Here is a 19,859-nt window from a genome sequence, read left to right on the forward strand (position 1 = left end):
GCAGGAATTCAGCATCCTCGTCGCCCTCCAGTAGATTTTGACACTCAGAGAGTTTGTCAGAGATAGTGGCGGAAGGAAAACTTGGCTGGCTTTGTGAAAGGGGGGGCAAAATGGGAGGAGGGGGTCGGGTTGGGATGTCTGGCGGGCGTCTTACAAGTTTTTTGTGGGCTCGGTTGTGTGAGAACGTTCAGGATGGGAGGGGGACATGCAGGTTAGGCAGACATGCGCGTACCTACACGCTCTGACCGTTCATTCAGTCCTGTTCCTTCGGAGGCAGATTGGGCGGTCTGCACTATCCGTCTTCTGGTGTTGGGGACGTTTGGAGGGAGGGTTCTTGTCGTAGGATAAGGGACATGAGGTATGGGGCCTCAGTTGTCCAGGGCAGGTTGTGGGACGCCTGTTCCTTCCTGAACTCCCTGTCAAATAGTAAGACAAGAGGGCCAGGAAAACACCTGTGCCATCTGTGACACGCGGATGAGGTACTGCAGGTACTCGTCCTTTGTCCTGTCAATATTCATCATGTCCTGATAAATCCATAAAGAGTTCTCCATATATTGGGCCTCTGAAACTTTGTCCAGGGAAACTCTTTTCTCCGCAATGGCCAGCCTGCCGTCCACCATCGCCACATAGTCGATATTAGAACGGGAGGAAGTGGTGGTAGAATTCAGAGAAATAAATTGTGTAATATCACTGATCTTACCTCCGTCTGATCCCTAGAAGTGGTGTGTCCGACAGACGGTCCGGTGAAGGGGAGGGAACCCAGCAAGTCAAGTAGCGATGTCTCGGCATTGTTTACACCGTCCGAGACTGGACGTTGTTGGCGAGGGCATCGTACAGTCACATTCTCTCTCTCTGGGGTGAGAATCTCGTCTGCTGCCGGCTTCTCGACTGCTGGTTGGGAAGGATCAGGCTTCTCTCCTTTAGAAGGTGTCCGCAGCATCCGACCATGTCCTTCAAGAGCAAGCGCTGCTCCAAAGGTAGCGTGTCAAAGGAGTCCACTACCTCTGACGGTAACAGTTCCAGGGACTGCACAGAGAAAAACCCGTGCATCTCAAGCAGTGTTGCAGGCGAAATTTCAAATTATTTGAACACTTGTTGCACTTGTTCATCAATCGCTGTGAGTGGAACCCTTGGCTTTCGAGGTGCGCTGCGGTAGCCGACCGTGAGCTCAAACTCTTCATACGAGCATTGAATCGTCTGTGTGGGCCATAGTGATTCGTAGATAATGAAGAAGAAATGAGAAATAACATTTTGGCGGCTTGCTTGACAAGATAGTGTCTGTCGTATGTTGTTAAAATGTGGATGCGCGTGCACCCACACCACAACAACATCCAGGAGAGCGAGTCAGGCTCGTCTGCTACGACTGCTGCCATGACCTCTGTGTCATTAAATTTAGGGAGGGAGTCTTCTGTGAGGGGTGGGGGGTCTTAGAAAGGAGAGAGTCTTCTATCTAGGGGTGGGGGGTATATTTTTTTTGGCGGAATTCCACTCTAATGGGAATCGTATATGCATTTATAAATGGACTGGGGATTGAGCGAAGCACCTTATTGTCCAGACAATTGGGGTAATTTAAGCGTTCAAGTTTAAAATATAGTCATTTTGTAAACTTACCTCACCTCCCCAAAGAAAAAAAATGTAATGCATGAAATTTATTCACATATTTCTTTCTTGTTGCAGGTGCAGGAGATATATGACGACCTCAACGAGGAGTTACCGGTAAGAGCTGAGACTATAGACGTGTTTGTGTGTCAACACTCAGTCATTTTTCAGACCACAGTGCAATAGTTTTTTTTCTGACAGTGAGCTTCATCATTGAAGTTGCCAATGTGCATCAAGGCCTTAAGGGTGTGTATCTGTCGGCAGAAAAATGAAGTACCAAATCCATAAGCTTACTTTTTAGAGACAGATATATGCGTTAAAATGAAAAGAAAATCAGCCAGACTTTTCTTGTAAATGTCCGCTAAACAGGAATATGCAAAGAAAGTATGGGTCATTGAAACACTGTTTACCAGAAGTTCGGCAGGAAAAAAAAGATTTTGACAGGAAATCTGGCATTCAGTGTTACTTCTCAACAGAAAAAAGCCTGAGCCCTCTTTAAGCACTTAGTTCAATGATGAAATATCAACATGCGCATGTAGTACTGTAACAGCTATATAGAGATTACACAATGTTCTATTTATAACTCACGTTGGGAATCCCGAGAGACTTTCTTTGTTTAGTGGGGCACTTACGGGGGTCGAGGCTTGCCGAGACCCCCTCAGTGCCCCACTAAACAAAGAAAGTCGCGAGGGATTCCCAACGTGAGTTACAATAGAACATTGTGTAATTTCTTTAGTACACTTTAATGCGGTAATACGTGTGTTGTTATGTTTTTAGACACATCACTGCGTCTGTTTACATCCCATACAGGGCCTCGACGCCTAATCCGGAAGTCTGTGGTCAATGGATGTGTTTCGTACATCCGAGCTTGAAAGTAGTCCGATCATTTGATGTCATATTTGTCTGCTTCTGTTGTAATCTGTGCTCTCACCTTATATTGAGTTCACACTGAAACACTCTAGAGAACAAAACAAGAGGATTTATTTTACTCTTACAAGACTACAACACTCTGGAGAATCAAAACATCGTGACGTATTTTGGAAACAAATGTTGCAATTTGTTTCGAACATTTGACGTCACGAGTTCCAAAGTCGGTCTGCTGGCAAATGTGTGTCGCGCGACATTTCAGTGTGCTGTCGTTCACAAAGTTCTAGAGATCGTTTACGGTGGCCTGGCGTTAAATAAAAAAATGTTCTTGCAGCACGTACTCATAAGGCTACAGAAAGTAAGTGCCTGTTGTAGGAATTGTCGTTATCGTTCATTCTCGTCATTATTGCTTGTCGCTTTTAGATCTCACAAGCAGAAACACTCTGCAGCCAACAGAAATGTCACAGCGTTCAAGGTTTCATTTCTTAGGTGCATTATAGTTGTAAGTGGACGCAATTTAAGCAATATCCTTTCCAGATCCATGTTGATAAATATAGGTGGTATGAAATTTATTCCAATGTTACTGGACTGGAGATTTTATTTCGAACCGGTGAAAAATCTCCTTTTCATTGGAGCGCCATTGTTGTTTCCAAGCCAAGCGGTGGAAGATTCGTGCGCAGCTAAAATTAGACATACAGTGAATTTTGACTAGTTTTCACCACGAGTGCGCATGCTCAGATATTTACACAACGTTTTAGCTCTTCAAAGCGCATGCACACATTTACACAATGGTATTTCCTGGGTTTTTCCACAGCTTTACACCACCTTTTACCTTATATGGAAATTAAACAAGTCGCGTAAGGCGAAATTACTACATTTAGTCAAGCTGTGGAACTCGCAGAATGAAACTGAACGTAGTCCGCCGCTAGTGCAAAAGGCAGTGAAAGTGACGAGCCTGTTTGGCGCGGTAGCGATTGCGCTGTGCTTCATAGCACGCTTTACTGTACCTCTCTTCGTTTTAACTTTCTGAGCGTGTTTTTAATCCAAACATATCATATCTATATGTTTTTGGAATCAGGAACCGACAAGAAATAAGATGAAATAGTTTTTAAAACGATTTCGGAAATTTAATTTTGATCATAATTTTTATATTTTTAATTTTCAGAGCTTGTTTTTAATCCAAATATAACATATGTATATGTTTTGGAATCAGAAAATGACGAAGAATAAGATGAAATTGTTTTTGGATCGTTTAATAAAAAAATAATTTTAATTACAAGTTTCCGATTTTTAATGACCAAACTCACTCATTAGTTTTTAAGCCACCAAGCTGAAATGCAATACCAAACCCCGGGCTTCGTCGAAGATTGCTTTGCCAAAATTTCAATCAATTTGATTGAAAAATGAGGGTGTGACAGTGCCGCCTCAACTTTTACAAAAAGCCGGATATGACATCATCAAAGGTATTTATCGAAAAAATGAAAAAAACGTCCGGGGATATCATACCCAGGAACTCTCATGTCAAATTTCATAAAGATCGGCCCAGTAGTTGAGTCTGAATCGCTCTACACACACACACAGACAGACAGACAGACACACACACACACACATACACTGGAGACTGGGTGGCCGAGTGGTAACGCACTTGCGCTCGGAATCGAGAGGTTGCGTGTTCGACCCTGGGTCAGGCCGCTATTTTCTCCCCCCTTTCCTAACCTAGGTGGTGGGTTCAAGTGCTAGTCTTTCGGATGAGACGAAAAACCGAGGTCCCTTCGTGTACACTACATTGGGGTGTGCACGTAAAAGATCCCACGATTGACAAAAGGGTCTTTCCTGGCAAAATTGTATAGGCATAGATAAAAATGTCCACCAAAATACCCGTGTGACTTGGAATAATAGGCCGTGAAAAGTAGGATATGCGCCGAAATGGCTGCGATCTGCTGGCCGATGTGAATGCGTGATGTATTGTGTAAAAAAAATTCCATCTCACACGGCATCCCTGCGCCTTGAATAAAAATTGAAAAGAAAAAAAAATCCCTGCGCTTTGAACTGTACCCACGGAATACGCGCGATATAAGCCTCATATTGATTGATTGATTGATACACCACGACCCTCGTCTCGATTCCCCCCTCTATGTTAAAACATTTAGTCAAAACTTGACTAAATGTAAAAAGACGCGTTTGACCATATAAGGAACATAAATTGCAGTCAAAGAGTGTACTAAAACTGTTTACGAAATGTAATAGTTCTAATTTGTTTCTGCAGTATTTTTTGCAAAAAATTAGCGTGTTTTGACTTCAAATAAAAGTTGGGAACCTCAATAGAAACCTTCCATATCATGTAAACCTCAACTTGGTTATACAGGTGTGACAGGGGAGGCTACCGCTCCTTTCACAGCAGACTCTGCACCCGAGTTGTTGGCCTTTAAATGTCAACACCAGTGGATTGTAGAAGTCTGTTTGTGATGGGGTCTGGTGGTTTCCGATTGTCTGTATGTTCATGGAAACCTTCGGGTTTGCATAACAGTTTTTATAGGGATAAGAAATTAGCCCTAACATTTTCAATCCTGTTTGATTGCACTTCGCTTCCCGAGGTGATCGTAGTGTTTCGGCACTCGGTTACACAGGGAACTTCTACTACGAGCGTATTTTGGGTTCCACCACATGCTTTTTTGGAATTCGGCTACCTCTTGACACAAGACCATGAAAGAAACATAACCTACCTTTATTCGGTCATTAAACTTGGAGTGACTGTACATTGCGCATCACGCTTGACACTCCTCAGGCAGCATTTTGAATAACAACCTCATTAACCAATCTGATTTGACGCACATACACACAGACATGCACACACACGCACACGCACATGCACACACACACACGTTTGCGAATTATAAGTCACAATGCATTGGCATCGCATAATCAGTTCAGCTGTATCAGTATTGAGTTGTGCAATATAAATATGGCAGCTGGTGTCAGTAGGCGTTGTTTTGTGTGCCCCGCACTGCACATCACTTACAGACAAAAGCAGTGCATTATCGAACGTAAGAAACACCGGTCACTCAAGACACTGTTCTTATATAAAAAAAATTATAAAAAAAATAATAATATATATGGGCACATTCAACACAACATTTTAGTCTTGTGTACAGTGGAACCCTCCATTTACGACTTTGCAAAAACCTTGAAAATAAGGTCTTAAAAAAGGGGGGTCTTAAAATGGGGGTTTGAGTTTTTTGGGCGGTCATGAACTTGGTTGCAGTGTACGTACGTACTGTCATGTTTACACATAAACACACACACACACAGTTGCAGTTTACTGTCATATCAACACACACCCAAACAGTCATTACAGCAAAACAACTTAAACTCAAATTTCAAAGAAAATGTACTAATGGCGTAATGCTCGCTCCCCGCTGAGTGAAGCACATTTGACATTGTGGTGTGTTAACCAACCAGTGAAATCCGAATGTCCTAACTCGATGGAAAGCATAACGACCTTTCTTCTGAATCATCTTTCCACTCACAGGAATGTTTCTTCGCCTTGCATCGCTAAACTAGTCCCGTACACGATGGACTTGAGGTCTTCGTACAGGCACCTCTCTTTGCGTACTTTCGCTTCGCTATCCGTCTTGCCATCTCGATAACATCGAGTCCTTATCCTTGACTATACACAGGATTTGCGTCTTCCTGACTCCTAAGGAAAGTCGCCGCGGATTGCCATTTCGCTCGATTACTTTAGCTCTCTACTCAAGAGACAGCGCTTTTATCTTTTTTTCGCGAATCTTCGTTTGTAGTCGGGAACTGACAAGATAGCGTACATAGGAAAACCGGATGTATAGGGATCGCGCGTGCGAGATTTCGTGTTTTTTTTTCGTCTCGCGGTAGTTTGAGGAGCGAGAGCCGCCATGTTGTGTTTTCGTCTGCTCGAAATGTGCGCGAAAGTCGTAAATCATCCCAAAAAGCTCGCTCGTAAGTCGCGTTTTGGGGTGAGTCATCCACTGGGGGTTCATTATATACTAAAAATGCATCCGTGGTGGCAACATCAGTCGTAAAAAGGGAGTAGTCGTAAAAAGGGAGGGTCGGTAAGGGGGAGTTCCACTGTATAAATAACAAGTCGCGTAAGGCGAAATTACTACATTTAGTCAAGCTGTGGAACTCACAGAATGAAACTGAACGCACTGCATTTTTTCACAATGACCGTAGTCCGCCGCTCGTGCAAAACGCAGTGAAACTGACAAGCCTGTTTAGCACGGTAGTGGTTTTGCTGTGCTGCAAAACACGCTTTTCTGTACCTCTCTTCGTTTTAACTTTCTGAGCGTGTTTTTAATCCAAACATATCATATGTATATGTTTTTGGAATCAGGAACCGACAAGGAATAAGATGAAATTGTTTTTAAATCGATTTCGGAAATGTAATTTTGATCATAATTTTTATATTTTTAATTTTCAGAGCTTGTTTTTAATCCGAATATAACATATTTATATGTTTTTGGAATCAGAAAATGATGAAGAATAAGATGAACGTGAATTTGGATCGTTTTATAAAAAAAAATTTAATTACAATTTTTAGATTTTTAATGACCAAAGTCATTCATTAATTTTTAAGCCACCAAGCTGAAAATTAATGCAATACCAAAGTCCGGCCTTCGTTTTTAACTTTCTGAGCGTGTTTTTAATCCAATCATATCATATCTATATGTTTTTGGAATCAGGAACCGACAAGGAATAAGATGAAATTGTTTTTAAATCGATTTCGGAAATTTAATTTTGATCATAATTTTTATATTTTTAATTTTCAGAGCTTGTTTTTAATCCGAATATAACATATTTATATGTTTTTGGAATCAGAAAATGATGAAGAATAAGATGAACGTAAATTTGGATTGTTTAAAAAAAAAAAATTTTAATTACAATTTTTAGATTTTTAATGACCATTTATTAATTTGTAAGCCACCAAGCTGAAATGCAATACCGAAGTCCGGCCTTCGTCAAAGATTGCTTTACAAAAGTTTCACTGAATTTGATTGAAAAATGAGGGTGTCTGACAGTGCCGCCTCAACTTTTACAAAAAGCCGGATATGACGTCATCAAAGACATTTATCGAAAAAATGAAAAAACTGTCTGGGGATATCATACCCAGGATTTCTCATGTCAAATTTCATAAAGATCGCTCCAGTAGTTTACTCTGAATCGCTCTACACACATACACACACACACATACACACACACATACACTACGACCCTCGTCTCGATTCCCCCTCTATGTTAAAACATTTAGTCAAAACTTGACTAAATGTAATAAATCAAGCAAAAATATATGACCTATGAGAACACAGTTTAATAAACCCTTTAATTGTGATCTTATTCAAAGTCTGGGTCATTTTCAGTGCCTTGGGACATTCGCAGTCTGATAACCGCAATACAGTGAAAATACATTCAATTAATGACATATAAAATAAAAAATTGTATATCTTGAATGATTGATTAAAGAGGGCTCAGTCACACCCCTAGCAAAATTGCCACAACAATAATGAAGCTGATCGTAACATTTTCTTAATATTTATAGGAAGAAATAGCCTTTTAAGATATTTTGAAGATATTACATTCACTCATGTAGACATGCAGCTGCTGTTGATAAATCACACAGAATTTGACCGAAGTGCTTCGACCAATACGGCACTTTTTTACAATGCTGGTCTCGGCAAAAAAAGTAAGTGACTTAACAAAATTGTATACTACATGCAAAGAGCTTTCCCCTACGGAAATAGGGCACATTCCCTTCTTAGCGCTACTTGTTTACTTGAAGCCAGCGGCGGGCCCCGAGCTATGGAACCATTACGGCTTGACCGAGTAAAAAGCTGCCAGAGCTGAAGTCACAGACTTTCTTCTTTGGCTATTGACTTAGATAACTGTCAAAAGAACTGTTTTATTTTGTTTTTAGAAAGGGAACAGTCACTCGCCAGTCAAATTAGTATTGTACTTACGGTTACTTTGGTAATTGATTAGACCCAGAAAATATATATTATGTATTTTAATCTCGGTATTCAGTAAACTTCCCAACGACTTCTCAGTGATGACTGCAGCACAATTCGCGAGTCATAACTGTCACATAATTTACAGTTGCGTTAGTTCGAAAAATAGGCACAATACATTGATTTGTTAAAAGCTAGTAGTAAATTCATAGTGAAGAGGGAATTTAGAGTTCCACAGATGTTGCATTTTCCTCATCCTTCTGTATTTTCTTCCAGACGCTACCGAAAAAAGACCTGTTGTTTTCTTTTATTGCCAGGTGCAAACTGATGTTTATAAGATACATATGTTTTGCATGAAAATACGATGATGGTGTGCCGACAAAAAATTCTTACGACTGCAATTCTCTTCACATTCTGTACAGTGATGAGAATCAGTGATGTTTTATACATGAAGCAATGAAATACTCATTAATTTCTGTCTCTCTCTCTCTCTCTCTCTCTCTATCTGTCTGTCTGTCTGTCTGTCCCTCTCTCTCTCTCTCCCTCTCTCAGACACAGACAGCTTGGTGCACAACTCTGTCCCTCTTTGGCCTTCAACAACTAGTTGAAACGTCAACAAGAATAACTGCATCAACAGCGACATTAATTGACCATATATACACGGATAACAAAACAATGGTTTCGAATGTTAATGTGGTTAATTCTGGCATAAGTGATCATTACATGACTTGCTGCTCATGGAACTACACTGCCCAAAATAAGTTAAGGACCAAAAGCCATTTTTCGATCCCAACGTTGATTGTGCAAAAATCACACAAATCGGCGACAATGACCCTCTACGCTTTGTGGTCGTCTTGACACCTTTCCTGCCTTTGCTGTGACAGCAAAAACCGGTACTCAGACTTTGCCTGTTTCTCTGTGCAGGCGAGCAAAGAATCCGCAATGTTGCGAAAAACGCACGTGAAAGTAACCCTCCTGCAGAGCTCAGCACAGGTGATTTTGCCCCAATCAATCTTTTTCACGTGAACCATTGGTCCTCTGAGATTGAACTGTCATCACCAGAAATGCTTTATAAGCCTAGGCAAAATCACAGCAGGCCACAAAACAACCATGCCCCCAAGACTTCATCTGAACCTTGTCGACCGCGGACGAGCTCTAGCCTGGGTTCAAGAGGGTATCCGGCTCCGAGAGATTGGCAGCAGCGCTTTCTGGCCACTGGAAGTGTGGAAACCAGACCCCGGTCTGGGCGCCCTCGAAGCACCACACAACGTCAAGACCGCTACATCACACGCCAGGCGTTGCAGACCAGGACGACCACTGCCAGCACCATCAGACGAAGGCTTGGGGTGGCAACCAACACTGACATCAACGAGCAGACCGTCCGCAACCGCCTTCATGACCAGACGCTGCACGCAAGGCGTCAACTTGGCCGCATTTTACTGACGCCACGTCACATGATGGCAAGACTGGCCTGGTCCACCCGCCATTTGAGATGGAATCGACAGCAGTGGGCCCAGGTACTGTTTTCCGATGAATCTCGATTCAGTCTGGAGCATGATGATGGCAGGACCAGGGTCTGGAGGCGTCCAGGAGAACGCATGATCCCTGCATGCGTGAGGGAGAGAAGAGCCTGCCGGGGAGGGTCAGTGATGGTGTGGGCTGGGATCAGCGAGCACCACAGGACCCCACTGTACCATGTACGGGGCAACTTGAATGCCATTGTCTACAGGGACCAGATCCTCAGGCCCCAAATCCTGCCCATGCTGCGTCAGATTGGGCCCCATGCAGTGCTACATGACGATAATGCTCCCCCACATCGAGTACGGCTTGTGGCCGCCTTCCTGCAGCAAGTACAGATCAACAGGATGGATTGGCCAGCCAACAGTCTTGACATGAACCCTATCGAGCTTGCGTGGGACATGTTGGGCCGTCGTGTTCGCGAGAATCATGCTCCACCTGCAAACCTCCAACAGCTGCTCGTTCTTTTTCAGCAAGAGTGGCAGGCCATCCCCCAGGCTGATCTGGCAAACATTGTCCACTCAATGAGGGGTCGCTGCAACGAGTGCCGCCAGAATCGTGGGGGTTATACCCATTATTGAACTTTGGGAACCGGTGAAACATTGGAATTGACAATCTGCAAAGACTTGCGACTTTTGATTTTGACCCCCCCTTCACTTAAGAGACAGTAACTCAATTGTTTATCAGAATGGAATTCAATGCACTTTGGCGTGAGTGTTGTTGAATGATTTGACCACAACATATTACAAGTTCCATGTTTTTGGTTGATCGGTTTTTGCGTAATTTGTGTTTGGATTTTTGGTCCTTGACTTATTTTGAGCAGTGTATATAATCCCAAAATGTCAGAAAAAAGAACACACAACCATCGAATATCGGAGCTTTAAAAAATTTCACGAGTCTAAGTTTTTCATAGTCTTATCTTCAGCTCCGTTCCATGATGTGTTTAATTGTACTGAGGCTGAGGAGGCGCTTAATTGTTTCTCACGTATACTCTACCCGATTTTTGACAAGCATGCCCCTCTGAGGCAACACCGAGTAAAATCCCCTACATTACCACCATGGCTTACTCCTGAGATTGTAGAAGCTATGGCACTACGTGATTTTTTTAAGGAAAATCAAAGGAAATCAGAATTTAAAGCACAACGCAATAGAGTTACCGAGTTAGTACGCCAGGCAAAAAGTAATCATTTTCATAAATTGGTTGAAGACAAAAAAGATGTTGCCACGCTTTGGCAAGCCATAAATGAAGTGTTAGGTAAATCCCAGAGAAGAAATAGCAGATTATATAGCGCCATTTCTCCTGAAAAATTCAATAAGCACTTTCTGTGTTTGGCTGATCGATTGAAACAATCTAAAAATGTAAATGAAGAAGTCGAGGATGGGGACTCCCTATTGTTTAGATTAAAAGAATTTTGTATTGATAAATTGAAATCACAAGATTCATTCTCGATCTATCCCAACTATTGCTGTACATGAAGTTGGAAAATTTATAGAAAACCTTCAAAATAATAAATCCATGGGGCCTGACAAAATCCCCCCGTCGTTGCTTAAATTAGCCCTACCGCAGGGCCTCACATCCATGAGAGGTAGCATAGGACAAATGTCCTGGCCAATGTAAAAGTGATAGGACATTTGTCCTGAACAAAACCAAATCAATAGGACATTTTTTTCTCGTAACAAAACGTAAATATAATTAAACTTGACTAGTTTCTTGGCACGAGGGTAAAAGAACAAAAATACTTTTCTTGGCAAAAAGGTAACAGAAAATATAAAATAAATTACATCGAGTCAGTGCAGTGTTTCTGTCTCTGAACTTCAACTACTGTGTTGGTTCCTTTCTTTTGCTGAAGAGCATTCGCTTCCTCGTGGATGTCCACTTTTCAACAACCTTCACCACCCACTGTGACTTGTGAATGTCATCCTTTGGCCCCTCCAGGTACACACGCATCAAGCTTGAGACGAAGTTACGCGTGGGGGTGAGGGAGGGGGTAGTGTCTTTCTTCGGCTCCGATGTTTGACTATCGCGATCGACATTCTCACCTGGGCGATCGGGCTCTAACTGCTCTGGGGCTGGAGGAAGCTCAGTTTCCGTGCTACTGACAGATGATGAGGGAAGGGACTTGAAGTGTAATTTCTTCTGTCCCCTTTCTGGGATCAGTTTTCGTTTAGGCGGCATGTTTGTTATTTTCGGGGAAAGCGCGAAGGGAGGCAACTCTCAACTGGCTTCGAGCATTCCGAGTTGCGAGCCTTGGAAACTCTTTGGTACTAGAGGCACAAAGTGTCTAATTTCGTCTGCTACACATCGTTTCGCAATACATGTACATCGATAAATTAGCATTCAAACTACTGTAAATTGAGAAGTACTGATGATGTCCGGATCAAATGATAGAATAATCGGACATTGACCACTTTGTGACAAAAACAATAGGACATTTGTCCTCCTGCATGAAAAATGTATAGGACATTTGAAAAAAATATCCTCATATGTCCGATGTCCGACGTGGATGTGAGGCCCTGCCTACCGTACATAGTGGAATCCCTAACGTATGTGTATAATCTTTGCATTGAACAGAATATTTTTCCTGCTGCATTTAAAACGGCAATTAAGGTCGTTCCACTTCCTAAAAATAAAGATGTGTCTGACCCTAATAACTTCAGGCCAATTTCATTGCTTCCTATTTTATCAAAGCCTTTAGAGAAGCACATACAGAAGCATCTTCTGAACTACATGGAAAGGTGCAAATTATTTCACATTCCTTTCAATCTGGGTTTCGTCCAAAACATTCCTGTAGTACAGCTCTTTCATCACTATGTGATAACTGGCTATCGGCAATTAATCGTTCGGACATATCAGGGGCTGTATTTCTTGATTTTAAAAAAGCTTTTGATCTTGTAGATCACACATTACTTTTACATAAACTCGCATTGTACGTGAACAATCCCGCAACGTGTTCATTCTTTAAATCATATCTTGTCAACAGAACACGGTATGTTTCTATAAACGGTAAAACATCTCCCAAAGGATGTTTAAAGAGTGGAGTCCCCCAGGGGTCAGTTTTAGGGCCTATTTTGTTTTGTATATTCATTAATGACCTCCCCCTTCATTATCTAATTCCAAAGTTAAAACGGAATTTTTTGCAGATGATTCGACGCTTCACACAAGCTGTAGGACTGTTCAAGAAATTGAAATTTCCTTACAGTCTAGTCTGAATGAAGTCAACAGTTGGTGTAACCAGAATTTTATGATAGTGCACCCAGGAAAGACAAAAAGCATGATTATTACAACAAGACAAAAACACCAGTCACGACCTCTTAAGTTAAATCTTTCTCTGGAATCACAACCTGTTCAGCAGGTAACGGAACATCGTGTTTTGGGTGTGATAGTCGATCAAGAATTAAAATGGCAATCTCATGTACATTATGTTTGTCAAGAAGTATCCAAGAATTTGTTTCTGCTATCAAAGTTAAAGCAATATGTTGATATCGCAACACTAAAACTATTTTATCATGCCCACATCTTATCCCATATTAATTACGCATCAACTCTTTGGGAATTGGCGTCTCTGATATTCACATGAAAAAGTTAAACTGATCTCTACATCGTCGGGCAGCTAAAATCATGTTAAATGGTCCACAATTATCAGCTGATTTGAAGTTAAAGAATCTAAACTACCTGCCGCTAGTTAAACAGTTACAGTTTAATAAGACTGTAATGATGTATAAAGTATATCATGGCGAAGTGCCCATCTATATTCAGGACCAGGATTGATTTGTTCAAAACTAGTCAAGCCTTCTCTGGCGCTATGGTGTGGAACTCCATTCCGTCTGTAATAAGATCATTAACCTCACTAAAGAGTTTTAAACAAGCTCTGCATAATCATTTTATGTCTACCTAGATGGCTATACTAGTCTTAACACGTGCACGTAGCTGTCAACAATTGGCAAAGCTTTATGAAATACACAAATATGTTCTTTATTATATGTATTATGTGGAATTTATGTTGCGATTTTACATCATCATCATCATCAACATCATCATTATCATCATCATCATCATCTTCTTCTTCTTCTTCTTCTTCTTCTTCTTCTTCATCTTCATCTTCATCATCTTCATCTTCATCTTCATCTTCATCATCATCATCATCATCATCATCATCTTCATCTTCATCTTCATCTTCATCTTCATCTTCATCTTCATCTTCATCATCATCTTCATCTTCTTCATCTTCTTCATCTTCTTCATCTTCATCATCTTCTTCATCTTCTTCTTCATCTTCATCTTCATCTTCATCTTCATCTTCATCATCTTCATCTTCATCTTCATCTTCATCTTCATCTTCATCTTCATCTTCATCTTCATCTTCATCATCATCATCATCAACATCTTCATCATCATCATTTACACCATATAATCATTAAATTACATATTCCTACTCCGAATCACATGTAGCAATTTGACGCAGTCTAAAGTGCTAAGGTCTGAAAAGGCTACCCGTCTTAAAGGGGAGCAACCCCAACTAGAAAAGTGTAAACGTAGCCATGGTAATGACCATACACCCGGGGAGTTACCTCCCATCGTGCGTGCCACGTCACTACCGCTACTGAACACGTGACCCGTATCATTCGACTTTACAGCTTTCTGAGGAGCAGGTCGTTGAATTTTTGGCTCTCGTGGAATTTCGCTGTTTGGTGTTTGCTTAGACACCCACCGGCACCCACATACCCGTCTGTTCGCCTGCTGCACTAGTAGTTGGTGAGCTCGTTCCTTTTTACTTTGTTGAACGTATATTTCTGTTGCTACTAGAAATTTTCGGTCACGTATTTTTGGTAGCCATTGTGAAATTTTGTCGCCATTTTGGTTTGTCAGCATGTCTGACAGTGATAAAAAGCGCGGCAAGGCCGATGTGAAGGGCAGAATTAAACCTAAATCTTCCGCTTCTGTACCTAAACCTCCTATTTTGGTCGTCGTCTCTGACGAGGCCAAGAATACTGTTTTGTCGGTTCCTATCTCTGCCCCGAATGACCATTCGGTTGGGGGGCAGTCTAATCTTCCTGCATGTACTAGCTGTTTGTTCTCACTCGCCTTCTCTGCCGCTTGCAGATTCGGCGTCTCTGGTTTCTTCGTTACTTTCTTCGTTGGTTCCGGAGCTTCGTACGTTGGTGCGAGAAGAGATGTTGCGTTTCAAGCCTGCGACTTCCGTTGTTGTTCCGTTGTTGGCTTCCATGACGCTTCCGGCTGAGACGTTGTCTAGGACGGATGTTTTTGCTTCTTCGTCTTCTACCGCTGTGGTTGGCGACTCAAGTAAGTTGAGCTGGTCCACAGGTCCTCGTGAGACCGCCGGACGCTCCCTGCTGGGACACAGCTCTTTTCGGCGGGTTCACGACCCGCAAACCCCTGTTCAGTCTCACCTTGGCTTCGTCGAAGACCATTGTGTTGCTGAGCAATGGCGGCAGCCGTTTCCGGCTGCTGCGCTTCCGGCACTCGCCGGAAGCATAGGTCCCCTGACGTACGCACCCGCCGTGGTCGTTTCCGGGGTTGACCGGACGTTGCCCTCCGGGCATTCGGCCTTCCGGCCGCCGTCCTCGGTGTCTGCGCTTCCGCTCTTCGCGGTCTCGTCTGATGCCTTTCCGGCTCCGCCCGGATTTACTGCTCCTGTCGCTTCCGCTTCCTCCCGGATGGCGGTCGCGGGGGAGCACCACCAGCCCTTTGGGCAGGTGTTGTCTCAGCCCTGGTCGGGGCAGTCAGCGCTTCCTCCTTCGGTGGTCGCTTCGACTGCGGTTCCGGTTCCTGCGGCTGCAGGCTTGCCGTCTTCTTACTCTTTCCCTGGTCAGGGCATGAGTTCGGATGGTACCAGAGTGGACGGGTTTCCGGTTTCCGGTTACGGCGTTCACCGCCCTTCTACCAGCAACGTGGACTTCGGTCCTTCGCCGGATGTTTCGGATGTTTCGGATGTTCAGTCTGTCATCAGCGATTCTGCACGTGTTGGTTATCCGGAGAGGCTCAAAGCGGCCCTTGAGGCTGCGGCCGAGGTCACTTCGAGATATTTCGCGGAAGGGGCTTCGGTCTCTTCGGCTTCCGCTTCGGTGGCCCCGTCTGCGATGGCCGACTTCCGCTCTGGGAAGGATGATGACTCATACTTCCGGTTCATGGAGTCTCCTTCGGTAGCGTTTCAGCTTTCTCAGGTTTTGGCCAAGCCATCTCCGTTAGGAAGCGGAATTCCTACACTTCCTGTTCCGCTGCTGGTGCCTCACGGCTCAGTTCCGGAGCAGGCTCAGCCATGGCTGGCTTCGGCTGCTCAGGCTTCTGCTTTCGCTCTGTCTTCCCATAAGCGGTTGGTTTTGCAGAAGTCTAGCCGAAACTTATTGGCCTCGTTCGCTCTCCCGCGGGCGTCTTTGCCGGTGCCGCCGGAGATGCTCGCCTTGCTGGCCAAGCCTATCAAGAGGGAGGATGGTGTTCTGTTTTCCGAGCACACCCTTATTGCTTCTGAAGAGGCAGGTCGTCAGCAGCTGGAGCTTGTCTCCATTGCTGAGACTCTGATTCGGGCGCTTTCTCGCTCCCTCACTGAGACGCTGAATCCTTTCACGCTCAGCGAGGATCAGGATGCTGATGACGTTTCTACTTTGTTGTCCGCTCTTGCGAGGGTCAACGAGGAACAAATGAGACTTTCCTCTGTGCACTACGCGCATTCCGTCATGTGTCGCCGGGATCTCTTCCTGGCACACTCACAGTTTACGGAGCAGGCAACAAAAGACACTTTGCGTGCCTCACCGGTCATGGAGGGTTCCCTCTTTGGGCATCTCATTTTTGACGCCCGGAGACAGGAAATTCAGGCTAACAGGGACCAGCAGTTTTCTTACTTTTCCCTGCAAAGCCTTAAGCAGTCCAAGAAATCTCAGCCTTCTCAGCCGAAGCAGGCTAAGGTTGCTGGCCCTCCCAAACCGGCAGACAAGAGTCAGGGCCGCCCGTCTTCTCGTGGCTCGAGAAAACGAACGGCTTCCGGCAGGGGGAGAGGCGGCTCGGGAAGCAAGCCTCACCCCCAATGAAGTGCTCCCGATCTCACCCCCCCCCCCCCCCCCCGCCCTCCACTTTGGTGATGGCGGGGGGCCCCTCCCGGGCACTTTCGCATTGGCTGGTTTCAATACAAAGCCAATGGATCGTGGGAGTCGTGAGGTCGGGCTTCCGTCTTCTCTGGCAGGATGGCAAGGCACCTCTGGCCAGGTGTCCGCCGGCTTTCAGGCCCCCCTTCTCTCAGGAAGCCAGATCCGTCCTCAGGGCGGAAATAGCCTCCCTGGTTCAGAAGGGTGCGGTGGAGAGAGTCCTGAACCACAGCTCCCCCGGGTTTTACGGGCGGCTTTTCGCCGTCCCCAAGGCCTCGGGAGCATGGCGTCCCGTCTTGGATCTGTCTGTCCTCAATACTTTCTTGAGGGAGATACGATTCAAGATGGAGACGCCAGCGTCAGTCAGTGACACTCTCCGCCCAGGAGACTGGGCGACCTCCATCGACCTGACGGATGCATATTTTCACATACTTATGCATCCAGCCGACCGGAAATGGCTTCGTTTCCGGTGGGCAGGTCAGGTCTACCAGTTCCGTGCTCTTCCCTTCGGACTGTCTCTCGCCCCTTGGGTCTTCACCATGGTCGTGAGACAGTTCTGCGCGCTGGTGAGGTCCCGGGGTATCCGGCTGCGCGCCTACCTGGACGATTGGCTCATTCTGAATCAGAGTCAGTCGGGCTGCGCGCAGCATACCCAATCAATTCTTCGGGAGGCAAACATGTTTGGCTTCTCGATCAACGGATCAAAGTCGGAGCCGACACCGTGTCAGACGTTCACCTACTTGGGAATGTCTTTCGACACGGTGGCTTGGACTGTCCAACCCTCCCAGAAGCGGGTGGACAAGCTCCAAGCGCTCATACGCTCCACTTTGCCTCTCCCGAGGGCCTCCCTGCGGACTTTGGCCTCCATCTTAGGGCAGATGGAGTCCATGGCTCTCCTGGTTCCCCTGGGGAGGGTCCACAAACGTCCCTTTCAGCTGGCGCTGAAGCCGTTTGTGGACTCTCCTACGGTGGATTGGAACGCCCTCATCCCCCTCCAGGGATGGTTCCAATCCGCTACCCTTCCGTGGCTGGACACAGAGTGGGTATGCAGGGGTGTGCCGATAGCCCTTCCTGCCCCAGACTTGGACCTGTTCACGGACGCGTCCTTGGTGGGGTGGGGGGCTGACTGCGTCAGGTCTGTGGTCGGCAGATCAGAGGATGCAGCACATCAACTTGCTGGAGCTAGAAGCCGTGGCTCTAGCTCTAGACAAGTTCCGGCCCTCCCTTCAGGCCAAGCATGTTCGTCTGTTTACAGACAACACGACAGTGGCAGCTTACATCAACAAGCAGGGAGGGTCGCGGTCTCCGTCGCTCTCGGCCAGGGCCTGCGAGATCCTGGTTTGGTGTTCACAGCATCAAATCAGGCTCTCGGCCAGGTACCTGCCCGGAAGCTTGAACACTCTGGCGGACGCGCTCAGCCGCTCCGGCAGAGTGCTTCAAACAGAGTGGACCATCACTCACGGAGCGCTGGATCGTCTCTGGTCTCTTGTGCAGAAACCTCAGGTGGACCTGTTTGCCACCAGGTTCTCGAAGAGACTGCCTGTGTTCGTCTCACCATTCCCGGATCCCGAGGCGTGGGAGACGAACGCGATGGACATTCCCTGGTCAGGCCTGGAGGCTTACGCGTTCCCGCCCTTCCAGTTACTCAGTCGGGTTATCAGGAAGGCGGAGCAGGAGGGTCCGTCCCTCCTGCTGATCGCTCCTCTTTGGCCGTCTCAGCCGTGGTTCCCGGACCTTCTGAGACTCGCCCACGGCCCTCCCATTCCTCTCGCTCTCACGCGAGGGGAACTGGTACAGCCTCACACCGGCAGCCTCCACACAGAGCCTCAGTTGCTAAAACTTCACACGTGGAAGTTGTACGGTCCTCCCTGAGGCGTGCTGGTGCATCAGATTTGACCATGGACTTGGTAGGACGCTCTCATAGAGCTTCTACCTCGTCCGTTTATGAGTCTCATTGGAGGGCCTGGGCTTCCTGGTGTCACGAGCATGGGTTGGATGCCTCGGCACCCCGCTCGATGCATGTGGCGAACCACCTTGCTTTCATGTCTTCTCAGGGAGCTTCAACTGCCTCGTTGAAGGTGAGAAGATCAGCTATCTCGGCGACCCTACGTCAGTTAGGTCGCTCTATAGATGTCAGTGGCGTGATTTCTGGGGTCATTAAGGGCGCTTCCCTTTCTGACGTCAAAACTCGAACGCCTGTTCCTAAGTGGGATCTCTTCTTGGTGCTTGAATTTCTGCGTTCGGCAGATTTTGAACCTCTAAGAGATGCCAGTTTTGCTAATCTTACACGTAAGGCCCTTTTCTTTTTGCTGCTCGCATCTGCGCGTAGGGGCAGTGAGATCCATGCTCTTTCCGGTAATTCAGATGACATTTCCTTTGAATCAGATGGTTCCGTTACTTTACGGTTTCGGCCAGATTTTCTGGCGAAAAATCAGGCTCCTGAGCGAGCATCACCTATGGTTCAAGTCAGGCCTTTGCCTACTATTCTGGCTCCTGGTGACCCAGACTTAGTTAATTGCCCCGTTAGAGCTCTTCACATCTACCTTGCCCGTTCACAGTCACTTAGATCCACAGCTCAAAAGCTTTTGTTTATTTCTCTCAATACGGAGAGACATAAGGATATAACTAAGACGACTCTGGCCCGGTGGGTGTCGGCGCTCATTAGACACGCTTACGAGTGGAGCCGCCGTAATGAAGGGGGGACACAGCCTGTCCTTCCTCTGGAATCAGCTCGGGCTCATGAGACGCGAGCCTGGGCATCCTCCTTGGCCGTGTTACGATCAAGAAGACTGGAGGAGGTGT

The 19,859-nt window shown here is 45.5% G+C and overlaps 1 protein-coding gene across 1 annotated transcript in view; it reads left to right on the top strand.

Moving 5' to 3' along the window:
* LOC138983143 (uncharacterized) overlaps nucleotides 1-19,859 on the top strand; it is a 210,632-nt gene that overhangs the window by 103,976 nt on the left and 86,797 nt on the right. Inside the window, exon 7 of the mRNA XM_070356552.1 lies at nucleotides 1,678-1,716. Within this exon, the coding sequence (XP_070212653.1) occupies nucleotides 1,678-1,716 (39 nt within the window). The remainder of the gene's footprint in view (nucleotides 1-1,677; nucleotides 1,717-19,859) is intronic.

The sequence above is a fragment of the Littorina saxatilis genome, linkage group LG12, assembly GCF_037325665.1.
Source record: "Littorina saxatilis isolate snail1 linkage group LG12, US_GU_Lsax_2.0, whole genome shotgun sequence".
Lineage (NCBI taxonomy): Eukaryota > Metazoa > Mollusca > Gastropoda > Littorinimorpha > Littorinidae > Littorina > Littorina saxatilis.